At 33.0% G+C, this 13,614-nt stretch overlaps 1 protein-coding gene across 3 annotated transcripts in view; it reads right to left on the bottom strand.

Moving 5' to 3' along the window:
- Window positions 1-13,614, bottom strand: part of ULK4 (unc-51 like kinase 4) — a 249,791-nt gene that overhangs the window by 219,311 nt on the left and 16,866 nt on the right. For 2 of the 3 annotated variants that reach the window (XM_055803861.1, XM_055803862.1), the window contains exons 10-17: window positions 13,043-13,167; window positions 12,842-12,914; window positions 10,412-10,514; window positions 9,849-9,953; window positions 7,732-7,792; window positions 5,601-5,782; window positions 4,112-4,158; window positions 3,211-3,289 (exon numbers count right to left, since the gene is read on the bottom strand). In XM_055803861.1, coding sequence (XP_055659836.1) covers window positions 3,211-3,289; window positions 4,112-4,158; window positions 5,601-5,782; window positions 7,732-7,792; window positions 9,849-9,953; window positions 10,412-10,514; window positions 12,842-12,914; window positions 13,043-13,167 — 775 coding nt within the window. The remainder of the gene's footprint in view (window positions 1-3,210; window positions 3,290-4,111; window positions 4,159-5,600; window positions 5,783-7,731; window positions 7,793-9,848; window positions 9,954-10,411; window positions 10,515-12,841; window positions 12,915-13,042; window positions 13,168-13,614) is intronic. The other variant, XM_055803863.1, reaches the window with a different exon arrangement.

Here is a 13,614-nt window from a genome sequence, read left to right as displayed (position 1 = left end):
TCTTCAATTATACAAGAGATCAATTTCCCTATTGTATTCTAAGATCAGTCTTTTTTTCTAACCAATGCAGTATTCTTCTAAAAAACACTTAACTGGAAATAAATCAACTGCAAGGGAATTCACAGGTATAAATATTCATTTACTATGCTTTTTTTCTAATATGACCTACATATTAGAATACTACAGCGGAAAAAAGATAGTATACAGTTCCAGTGTTTGTCTAGTCTGTGAAATAGCTTGCTTGCATTTTATTTTTGCGTTTTAGTGACCTCCGGTGGTTACATTTAAAACAAATTGCTGTTCACCGATTACCTGAATAAGAATACTATTTTTTTTCTTAAGAAAAAGTTAAGAGATGGGAAAATCACTAATTCTTCAAAACCCAACAAAATAAAGGTTTTTGGCACACAGTACGTGAAAGTTTACTTTAGCCTGTAACATGAGGATGAGACTTCTTTTCTTAAGTTTTTCTGCTTCTTCAGGACCTTACGTTACTACTGTTTAACAAATTGCTTGAACAACAAGGACGAAAAGGTTAATGTGCTGATTCAACCTCAAAGATAGAGGAACCATCCCTAAATAAACGTATAACTGGGTAAAAGACAGTGGCAGGCAGAAATGAAGAGCCAGATTTTAACATGTAAGGCCCAGCAGTGGTGTCCTGCATGAGTATCCATTAGGTCCTGTGGTACTTCAAAAGTACAAAAGAAATCAGAAATAACTGGATGAGTGCATAATGAGGTAACAAAGAGCTGCAAAGAGGCTATGACTGAGTGATAAAAATTGGAAAGAAAACTTGGTGTACATAGCATGGTACACATACAGGGCAAAAGTAATTCCAGAATTGTATCTTCATGGGCTCTGAACCGACTTTTCAGGCTTGGAAACAAAATTTTGGGGCTATAGGACATAGCTCTACTGAGGCATCACCTCTGCCTAACAGGTGTCAAAAAAGGAAACTGTATTAGTAGTTACTAGGAATAGAAAAGGAAACAAGACATAGAAACAACTATCAATATCAGTCATGTATCTTTAGTCTATAAGACCTGGATCACAAAGAGGCATTTTAGATTGTTCTTTTGACTAGCTACAGATTGGTTTTGACATCTCCTAAATCACAGCAGCCACCAAAAAACTTCAGCTACAGCATCAGCCAGCTCATCTAAGAGGATAAATCATAGCATGATATTTTAATACAGTATATAATGCTGTTTAAAATGTTTGGCTTGACTTTTTTTAAAGCATCACACAACATACAATAGCTGACAGTCCACAAGAATGTTCAACAAACTCACAGGTTCATCTAGTTCCTTTGCAGGGAGCAGTGGGGAACTCTGTAAATCAGAAATTCTTAAATGACTCCTTCCTACTTTTCCTGTAAATCAACTATCCAGTCTTGTGTACAAGCCTACAGTTACCTGATTTTAGATTACATATGCGAAAATAAATTTGAAAACATGGAAATACTAGGATTCAATTTTTTTCTTCATTCTAATTTTGTATGAGCATTCTAGATTTTTTTTCATTCAGAGATATTACTTTGTGAGAAAAAACTTAAAATTAATGTAATTACAGTAAGCACAGTAGATGCCATTTGAACAGTATTACAATTCACATTTTTTAATTTAAATAAGAAATCCTTATTTTCCCAATGAACATATATACAATTAACATAAGAATGGGGACAGAAAGCGACAATGAAAATTAGTTTTCCTTTCTAGTCCAGTTTGAATGCCACTGGTCTCAGACTTAACTTTTGAAGTTAACTTTATTTAAGTATATGCATATTTCTAAAAATGCTAAATTACATTTGAGAACAATTTTTAAGTTCATATAAAAAAACCAAAAAATGGAAACACTTTGAAAAAAATGATGTTATAGCTCAATGTAAAACTATTTCAATCTTTTACATACACAAAACAGACTATCATATATATTTTCTATGATGGAAACTGGGAAGCTAGGGAAACCATTGCTGAATATATTTGTGCTAAGCACCTAAAGCCCAAAGTTATATGGGCATCTCAAAATTACTTTTGAGTACTTTCACTGGAACTTTTAAGAGGTAAATATCAGAAAAATTTGCCACATGCAAAAGCACACTTAAATTGCAACCTGGAATTAAATGGACATACAACTGTCAGTACTCAAAAGACTTGGACCACACTTCAGTGACTGTAACCATAAGGACTCTTTCCCCACTTCATAACTTTACAAAACAAACAAAAAATGTTTTGAGTTCAGCTTTCACTGTGGAACTGAAATGTTAAGCAACACAGCAAGATAATCAGAACCATTCTTAATATTCATTAAGAAGAAAACAGGGGGACCTGGAACAACAAAAAATTCTTTAGCTGCATTGCCAATAAGGTCAGCTATTAAGAAATAGCTGCATGTACCTACACACCAGATCTGCACAGTATGGAGGCATATTTGCTACCTGTGTTTAGCAGTGGTCTCTAACATTCAAACACTCATTACACTGAAATCACGACTTCACCTCATGACATAGAAATGTCACGCTCACACTTTAAACAGATAGTAAATAGCAGATTCTGTCAAGTTTACACAATTTCTGTGCATGTCACATACAAAAAAGGACAGTAAAATCACTTTGTCTAATCAGTCTTCTGTTTAAGTCAACTACTGAGCATGCAAAATGAAAAAAGGATGAAAAATATTTTTCTTCTCCAAAGAAAATTACTTGCTCTTCATTACATGCATTCTTCAACAACTGTGAGGAATCTCAAATTAGCCCCATCTCAATTACTTTTTTGAAAAAAGGATTTCTAAGAATCAATTTTATATTTTTATACTAATTATAGTAATTACAATTCAGGATCACCAAATATGTCAACAGTTTCTTCTTGTTACACACATACATACACACACAAGCAGTATGACAGTGACTACTTATTTTCTGAAAAGAGAAAAAGGCTAGAGTTTTATCACTGGTGGGTAGTTCTGCCACAGGTTGGTAAAGATCAGAACCACAACTATATACATAGAATAAACTGAGAAATTTGTACATTTAATTAATTGAATTAATCAATTTCCCATTTACACATCTGAGAAAAAATAAAGCAGGGTTAAAAAAACCAAACACCTGCAAACATTTCTGACAAAGAGTAAAAGCATTATCTAAACTTTCTGCCTCGTCACCTCCCTGTCACTTCCCCTCGACCCCCCAAAAAAGAGAAGGAAAGTTACCTCAGAAATAGGTACATTTTCTCCAAGTTCAGATGTGTGTAATGCCAGCAAACCAATCACTCGAGCAACTTTGGCACGTCTGCATATCAAATAAACTGTTTGTAGGTGCATGAATATTATTCCAAAAATATCACAAAACAAATTATGTCTTGTTTATATTTTACACAGATTGCCAAGGGCAGGAAATATTTGAAGTGTTATTTACAGCTCACATTTTCTTCTTATTTGCTTTTTCTTTGGATCATCAAATTATTTCAGTATTTCAGCTGAATTTAGCCATAAATTTACACATAAAGGTATTTCTTTCCTTTAGCACATAAGAGTGAAGATTCTTTAGTTTGTTATAGTCTTACTAATCAGTCATGCTCATGTTCAGTTTTCTTGTAACACAGAAAATTCTAATAGATCATTTTAAACTTTTCAGTATAGCTGACAAAACAGAAATGAAATCGGTATCAGCAAATCATTTTAAATGTTTCGTTAAAGAAAAAATTGGAATAATAAAATCAGTATCTATGAATCAAACAGCAGGGGGCACTACCACATTGAAATATTTCTGACAAGCATTTAAAGAAAAGCTACCACTATGGTTATTTTGCTACTGTTACGGAATAAATTGGATTATTCAGTGATTTTAAGCAACACTATATGACACACTAAATCGTAACTTCCAGATAAAATTTTAAAGATTTTTTATAATCTTTGGTACTGTAAAATAGCAATATATTAATTCAATGCTGAAAAAAATCAATCTTTTATATGCCTTCATACTGCTAGTCAGGTACCACAGCAGTCCGACAGGCTAAAGCATTCCTCAAATACACTGTTAAAGAGTGTCTTTAATCAAATTCAGTGGTAATTCCGTACTTGAACAAATTCATTTAACATAACTGTTACTTACATATCCCAGTTGGTGGCTGCACGCAGCTGCTGTATCAATATAGGAAACTACAGTTTAAAGAAGAGAAACATTAATGAATTTCAGCGATCTGATATATTCCAATGATAAACAAAAAAAAATCAACATATCACCAATTTCATAAAAATTTATTTGGATAATATTTGCAAAAAGTATTATCATAGACCAATACTGTAGATATTGACTAATTGTTCACAAGAAAAAAGCTGAGGTTAAAAGTATTTCTTTCTATATTCTCACCTTAAATTACACTACTAAACATATATTAGTGTGCTAAAAAACGAACATATCTTTCATTATGAATAACACTTTACAGAGGAAACAAACATCTGATGCTTTCATCTACAAACACAGAGATTATCATATAGTCTAACCCAACAAGTATTTAATAAATTAATTTTGTGAGAATGGACAAAAATAGTTGGTAAAACTAGAATAATTCATGGACTGTCAACACGCATGATCAGCCACTTATGAACAAAACTGCATAATTACTAACTAATTTCTAAAATGTCCTGTTAATGGCAATTCATTTATTGGATCACTGTCTCCAAAAAAATTCTCCAGTGATAATGGAATATAACTCCCAGCAATTCTGTTTCCTGTTTTCACAAAAATTCTATGGCATAAGACCTACTATTGCTTCCAACCTGAATATTCTTCACTGAATTTTTCTGGCAGTGCAATTTTTGTCTTTAATATCTCTACATCCAACAATGACTTGTCAGAATATGACTTAGGTGCATTAGTATAAATGTAGGAGAACAAGGTAGTTTACTTTTTATCAATTACACTTAAAAACATGCATCTCAGGATGGTCTCTGTGATGCTTTTATATAATGGAGAAAATACCTCTATTTCTCTTCTGTACATGCAATACTCTGAAAAACATGTTAAACCACTACAGAGGATACTAGTAAAATTGTTTGGTAGAAAATGGTTACTGAAACGTGAAACTGCCATTTACATATACACTAAAAAGAACTCTTCAGAAAAGTACGCTCACTCTTTGAAACACTGCTTAATGAAAGGTTTACTGTATGTTCTTCAGAAAGTTTTCCTTGCTATTCTTTACAGACATATAGCTAAATAAAAATGATTTAACAATTCAAACATGAACTTTTTTCAGTCTTCTCTGTCACTTAATGAGTTACAAAGACTAACATTACATCATATGTTGCTTCACACTCTCTATCTAGGTTAGTTTTTATCCCAACCTTTTTACAAATACAACAAATCTGTATGTAAAGATATCTGAAATCTAAAAGAATTATTTTCCCTCACCTCTTTAAAAAAAAAAACTGACACGATTTTAGTAAGGGTTGGGGTTTTTTTTCATTGTTTTGTATTTAACTTGCCATATTATTTTTGTCAGTGCACAAATGATCTCTTGAACTATAACTAAAAGCATCTAATTTTTCCTACAGTGGCAAGTAAACCATATTGATTCCTTCAAAGCTTTATTATTTACCAGCTGAGAGCTAATTAGCCTGCTTGCAATTTCCTTGTGGACAGCCACAGTACACAGATAGTACAGTAAGTTCAGTTTAGAACGCGCTGCTCCTGTATTCTTCTCAGTGGAATCAAGCAGTGAACATACTCGTTGCAAGAAGTCATTCCAGTCCGTGTCTTGCATAGATGATAACTTCTCAGCTAACCATAAGAAGCAAAGAAGTAGTTAAAGATAATGGATCTTTGATGTTGCTCTAACACACTAGAAAGTAACATCAATATTAATAAGTTCCAAAGTTTGAATCTAATGGTAAATCTAGTGCTTAAAACATGAAACAAACATGTTATAATTCATGTGTGAAAATTATATAAATTTTAAAAAGTAGTAAGAAGAGAAACAAAGCATAAAAATGTAGCAATAAAAGCCTCAAAACAACTCTATTAAAAATTCATGTCATTACATTTAGGAAAGACAGTAACTGTTGTCCTTAAGCATTACTAATTCTTAAGAAAGTGCAGTTTTTCATTACAGTAAATCTGAGGCAAAAACTAAAGCAAAATCTCCTCGGAATCAATAAACTGAAATAAATACAATAAACTGAAATAAACTGAATAAACTGAAAATGTGCATAGTTAGTCATATAGGCAGGTATCTATCTAGTTAAGCCTTAGTAGTATCAGAACATAGATCACTTCAGAAGGAATGTGGAAGAAGCCAAGTCACTAGGATGATTAACATAAATCCTGTAGCTCAATTCACTGACCAGTGTGCATGAATAGAGATTTTTTCAAAGACTTCCTTATCAGGCTCAGTGGATAACTTCACTCTAGCAGCCATACATACTGTCTGTTTGGTTAGCTGTTTATTAGTAACTTATGTGCCACCCTGATATGCTCCAGTACAGAACATTTAAGAGTATGTCTTCTGTCTTTTACTCCAATTTTACACAGAAGTAACACCCACTAATGAAGGCAATTATAAATTATATTAGTAAATGTGAAAAGAGGTTTGGACTTCAGGCATTTGGCTTATTTTCCATACTGTCTTTAATCTTTATTGATGAGCACCATCAAATTCAGGGTATTCAAAAACAATCAGAAAGCTGTCCAGAAAAAAAACCCTACAACCCTGAAAGTATTACAACCATAAAAAAACACTGGCTCATATTAAATAAATATACACAACAATAGTTAAACATATCAGAACATCAGTGTGATAATTTAGCTACTCAAATGCAATATGAAATAAAATAACATCCCCTTAGACACTTGAATCTGGTAATTTTTGTCTAGGATGTTAGCCAAATCAAAAATATTTTCTGTTACTACAACCTTGATTAGGAGACTGGGGGACATTTTCTTACTTTTTCAACAAATTAACTCTCCAAAATACATACCTCATAGAAGGAAAAAAGTAACTTTTAAGTCTAGGAAGAGGTGTTCTGTGAATTCTAGGACTACATATCTGGCTGACATCCCTCTTCAAGCACAATAAAGCGTAACATTTCATTAATACAGACTACAGAAAATTTTCCAGTGGAAGAAATGTTACACTCATGACCATGAGCAACCTTTTGTTTTCAGAAATAACAGCAGAGTTTCTAGACACTAAAAACTAACAACAACAAAAAACCAAACCCCAAATGACTGCACACTGTCTTTTGGGATACAGTCCCTGTATTTCATGATTAAAGGTGGGACTGCCAAGGCTGCCTAGTATTATGGCTGATCAACACTGCACATTTTAAGATCCTGTTTTCATTTGCTTATCTGCCTTTCTCAAATTTTAATCTATTTGGTTGAATATTTCATTTAAAATATCTGGGTTTTACAAAATATAACACGGGGGGAAATATTTGCTGTTTTTCTCACACTAAAACAGGGTCGACTGTCTCATTTTAAAAGCTTTTGAGCATGGGCTTGTAATTGAAAAAGGTAGAAGAGAAAAGAAGGGCGCGTAACTTAGTACTTGAAAAGTCTACTCAAAATTGGTCTAGCTAAATACTTTACATATGCAATTTCAGTTTCAGAAAAGTTATGAGTTCTGCAACTGAGGCAGCTCATCATCTTCAAGAGCTACAGATCCTGTAATAGCGAGTCACACCAGTATATGCATAACTTAGGTTTTAACATCTTCAGAAAATCCATACCTGAGTATGCTGGTATATGTAAATTTTTCAAGTCAAATCTAATTGGTACCTGCTTCATTATCTGGAAAAATAAACAAACTTTACAACTAGTTTTAATACATTCCTGGAAATGTCTAAGTAGCTGAACATGAAACCAAAGATGCAAACATTGTACAGGATGGGTGTACAAACCACTGCTCATTACTAAGGCATCTTCCATTGATTTCTGGTATGTATTTTATCCAAGCAGATACTTGAGATTTAACTCTATGTTTTTAATATAATTAAATTATTAGTATTTCCATTTAAGGTTTTTTTTAATGGGAATATAACATGAAGGGATTTTTTCAGTTTACATTTTTATCTTACTTGTATACGGAAAAATATTTGCATTTGGGTTTCAAAAGCTACAGAAAGGAACTATGCAGCCGAGAGCTCATGAAATATTTTAGCAATTAATTGCCATACAGTAAATACATATATATACACACACTATATCATTCTAGAGTATAAAAGGTCACATTAACATCAATCACTTATATAATTACTAAAAAGCTGAGGCTTTTTTCCCCACACCACATCATTTTCTGGTACATTGTGAAATTGGATGACTGCTCAGTGACTGAACATTTGAGTGAAATTTTCAATAACTAAAGCATGCGAAAAAGGTAACTGTATACTGGAATTTAGCCTTTGACAGATGAAGCCTAGGTGTAACCAGAGAGCTGTTTTCTAAAGAAAGTTTTCAGTTCAATAGATCTGCAGAACACAGGGAAATTCTACAATATAAACTGACATTTCAGCTTTTAAAATTCTGCCAGCATCTAGTAAATCCCTTTTGAGATTAAACTGCAAGCTCTTCAGCTTTACCAGGTGTCAGTATCATCCATTAGTCTGAAGATCGCCAAGTATTCAGTGGCTCTGATTACACATGCCTGCAATTTAGTGGGCTATTTTGCATTAATTCCAAGCCTGGCATTGCACTGGAAGGGGATTAGCATCCATGTGCACATTAGTAGGTACACTTACCCCTGATCTCATCTCTCATACTTGCAGTAAGAAGAGAAGCAGTGAAAGGCTAAGGCTTTGTGTCAGAGTCCTGAGACAGAACTGAGAATTTACAGAGGTGGCATCCAAATGCATAATTACCTTTGAAATTCTCCACTGGCAACGAACATCCTCCACCCCAAACACATTAAAACAGTATTGTTGGGTAGTTACTTTAGCTAGCTGTGTAAGATTTTTAATTTTTGAGAGTATTAGGAATTCCATTATAACAAAACAAAAAAAGTTGTACTCAAGCAATACATTAACTAAAAGCTGTAAGACATCCTTAATGAGATAGACGCTCACTTCCAATGACAAGTGTTGCATTTCCTGCATCCACCACTTACTGAATGAAGTTGCTAAAATTACAACTTTTTTTTTGTTTTTTTCCACAGAAATAAATTGAAGACTAAAGGGGCTCTTGCCTATCATTCCTTCCACTACTACTATACATGTGCCCATACATGCACATTATATTGCAATTGCAGTGCAACTCTTTTTTGGTCTTCCCTTTGCTGTCAATAAGTGTCTCTGCTCAAGAGACCCATCACAAACTGTTATCATGTTGGAATCCATATGACAGAAATTGGATGGACATTTCTTGTAACATCAGGTCTTCTTTTCCAAAGAAAGTAAGTTCATATTTATTAGAAACATTATCACACCTAAAATTTAAAAAGTAACAAAAATTATTCTGTAAAGGTCTAACTCCTAATCTAGAAGGCTTCATAGATGGCCTTGTTTTGAGTATCCAAACCCACAGTTTTGTCCATTTAAGTAACAGATATTAATCCAAGTTATCAGAAAACAAATCTACAAAAGCACCAAACACAGCACTTAGTAGGTTCAATTTCTTGTAAGACATAATTTAATTTCAATCCCGAAATAACTCAGTTCTCCAAATTAGCAACACAATAGGATTATAAAAGACTGCCAAAAAATTGCATGAGCACTTGCCAGATGACTGGGTGGAACTGTTTTAAAATGAGAATTACAAAATACAGGAAAAGAGTTTTGCCCTGATTAAAGTTTTATCCGCAAAAATAGCCTCACCCACAAGTTCCTGAATCTTATATTTTATTTTGCTATACCTTTGGATTGTCAATGATTGGTGTTATGATAAGATCAGACTCAGTGTAAATGAGCTCTTTCAATGTTGACTCCATATCCTGCTGACTTGAGCACATATTTTTAGCCTAGAACAAGAACAAAGTTGGTTTTTTAAAAATGTTTTGAAAAAAAAAAGTTCACATTTATTCCCAAAACACTTCATCTTAACATTATACCACACAGTTTGGCCATGTAGACAATATATTCTAACTTATTATTTAGTTAGTAGCAGACAGGGCCAGCTAAAAATTATAATAAAGAAACACATTGGAAGAAAAAGCACTGGGTCCAAAAAGTAGACTGCAAAGAAAGAAGATAGAATTATCCCTTTTATACACTGGGGAAAAAAAAAAAGGAGACTAAGCATCTTACTTCTGAAGTTCTGCAATTTTTTTCTTTTTTCCCCACATAACTTGCACACTGTAGGAACTGCTTTCCTATTATAATTATGGAAGGATGGAGAAGACAGTTGGCTTTGCCATAGACTCGAGGCTAAAATTCTAACTATGAAGATACCACCACCCCCTAACATATTTCTACTCACCTTTTTCAAACATGAATCTCTTTGTGGAGAGTTTTGGATTGGGGCAGTAACAACAGCATTACTTCCTTCTACTGCAGTGTTAGTTCTAGGTGTGGGACGAGAACTTAAACAAAAGAATGAAAAAAAAAAGAGAAAAAAATTTAAAAAAAGAAAGACTACAGACTAAGCTTCACTGCAAACTATATACTTGATGCTCTTTTGAAACTTCCATGCCATACAGTAAACTTTCAGAGCTGACAAGCATAAATGATGCCATGCCTGAACTAAACATGAACTTAACTTCCTGTCTTTAAATATGTCCTGACAAGGTTAGTATTTGTTTGTCAGTTAGAAATGGGAAGGACTATGTGGTTTGTTTTTTGTTGTTGTTAAATGAATGCAATTTGATTATTTTCTCATGCACAGTTGCTCTCCAAACTCGATGCTAAAACATTATCTTAATTTCTAATAACAAGCAACATACATAGAAAGAGAACTAACCTCACAAAAAAATTGCAATTTATTTTCTTACTCTCTTCTGACTGCCAACTCTTAGCTAGGTAATGAGAAATAAAACCTGAATAATTCTCCTGTATTAAGGTGAACTGGGTTTACTTTTCATTTTTTCTTTTTAAAAATCTTGTCTGCTAATCAGACAATAAAGAAAGGAGAGACCAGAACACCACAAATTTGCAATTTTCATAAAGCTGCTCGTGAACTTGGTTTTTATAGTATACACTAATTCAAAGTAAAGTGTTTCAAATCAACTTCAGAATTAAAGTTGGCAGGCCAGGAAACTAATTTAATCAACTCCAAATGCACGCGTTTTCTTGATTAGCAGAAAGTAATATACACATTGAGTTGTGAATCAGCTTTATTAGAAAAAGCAACTACTTGAAAAACACAAACACCAAACAAAATTAAAGATACTTATGAAAATCAACGATCAAATCACTAACATATTCTTATTCTTGTCTTTTGTTATAAAGGCAGCATTTGTCTACTTTCAAGAGAGACTGAAATTTATAGGGCACAATGAAAGAGCGCCAAAATATTATCTACTAGCTAGATAAAACTAAGTTTTTTTAAAGTCCTAATTCTTATGGCAAAAAAATATATCAGGATCTGCTTGGAAGTTTAAGCAGTCTTATTTCCTTCACAAAAAAAAAAAAAATTATTTCTAGCTAGAAGGCTGAAGAAATCATTTCAGGTTCCATACTTCAAAACATGTATTAAACGTGTTTTGTTTTTTTCCAAACCTAACTGCTTTCATATGTATTTGAGATACAGAAATTTTTTCCTACTTTTCCAGTTTCCAGCTGGTTTCTCAATTTGAACTAGTTGAAATTAATAACACTTATTCCCTTTGCACATGTAGAAGAAGCTATCACTGTTAAAAGCAGATCAACCACTCCAGCAGCTAAATAAATTCTGGTGCCAAGTCAAGAGCTTACTTTCACTTCAGTGTTTTAACACTTTAGTAGGTAACACCTGCTGCTTTGAGAAGTTAAATCGTTGAAACAAAGAGAATTTCAGAGAATATTTTTAAAACTGTATTACATTTCAAATTCCACATTAAAATAAGTGTACTTATCATGAAGTCTGCTGTTAAAAAAAAGTGTTTTTTTCCTGACAATTTCAATTACATGTTGTTATACTAAGTGTTTGTAATGCCATTGTAGCCTTTCTTTTCAGCAGACTCCTAAAGCAAAGAGTAAATGCTATTTTAAATTACTAACAGTATGGGTTTAGCTGTGATGATAGAAGTTATAAGTGAGATGAGAAGAAACACTTTATTAAAACCAAGTGTAACTGCTGGAAAAGTAGAAACACTATCATGTACAAAAGCCCTATTCCAGGTTATGCAAGAAGCTTGAAAGATTATTAAATTTCAGACTGGAATATTTCTGCCTGATAATGATGAGACAGTCTATCTGACTAGATAATCTTCTTGGCTTGAAACCTACTACAAAGTTTCAGAATCAGGCCTCAACTAAAACAAATCACTGTTAAACCAATCACTTTTTTATTTAATATCTATTTACTACTTGGTAGATAGTTACCAACAGCTTGTGATGAAAAGCTGCAGGCAGAATTTATTTGCAGATCTTGAGCTGAATGCGTATCCTTGTGTATTTAAAGTAAGCATATTCTCATATATATGAAGTAAGAAGGAAATAAAGTTCTAAATAAATTCCTCTGTTTAGACAGACAAAGAAATCAAAAGTCTACTTCTAAAAATTAGTGTAATAAAGCCATTAAAGCATTGCTTTAACTATACACACTGCTTTTACAGCTCTTCAGAAGTGTCTGAATATTAATTAAACTAGTGATAGAAAAGTCCAAAGGAGACACGCTAACAATATGTTACAAATAGAATAAAATGTCTGAAGAGACCGGGGTGGAGCAGGGGGGAACACAACAACATACAGGGTTTCAAGGTTTTCATACCTGAGAAGAAATATGGATTCATTTGATTCACCATCAACTGCACTTTTTGGGCGCAATTCAGTCTGAGTTTCTACTGAAAAGAGAACATGAACTTGCATTCATAAGTTAAAAACAAATAAAGCATAGGGAATATGCATGTTGGTAAGACTGACAAAATTCACAGGACAAAATAATTCAAAATAAAGTAATAAACAATATTACCTATTTTTAAAGAATTGCTTAGTAGCTTATTATCTGCTCTTGAGGATGACAGGTTATCTAGATTTTTATGAGTATCTACTGGCTCTTTGGCACTCCAACACACTGATGACTCTGCGTCTTCACTGCTGTTTAATAAAAGATACCAATCACACAGATTTTAAAACAATTAAAAAGAGGGATCATATCTATTATTTGTTGCAACTATTAGCATACAATTCCGCTGTCATTCTCTAGAACAAACAGACTACTGTAATATGCATTACACATACTTTATATATCAGTAATGGCAATGATGAAAAATAAGTTTACAGCAAATGACTTTGAGAATATTAAAAATTCTCTAGCTCCCTCAGTAGAAGTTGCATGAAAGAAATTAGAAAAGTTAAATTATTACCCCATCATACCACAGCTACAAAAAACCATAAAAATCTTTAGAGATCATTCAATCGTTACAGGAAAAAGTCACAACAAACCTACTTCTAATAATCTAGGCTACAGACTTCATGAAGATCAATACAAACTAGCATTCTTCTGTGAAATGATTTACATGTCACACTTAATCGCAAGTTTAT

This window comes from Falco peregrinus, chromosome 5 (genome assembly GCF_023634155.1).
Source record: "Falco peregrinus isolate bFalPer1 chromosome 5, bFalPer1.pri, whole genome shotgun sequence".
Lineage (NCBI taxonomy): Eukaryota > Metazoa > Chordata > Aves > Falconiformes > Falconidae > Falco > Falco peregrinus.
Note: the sequence above shows the minus strand (reverse complement) of the source record. Positions and strands in the feature narration are given on the sequence as shown.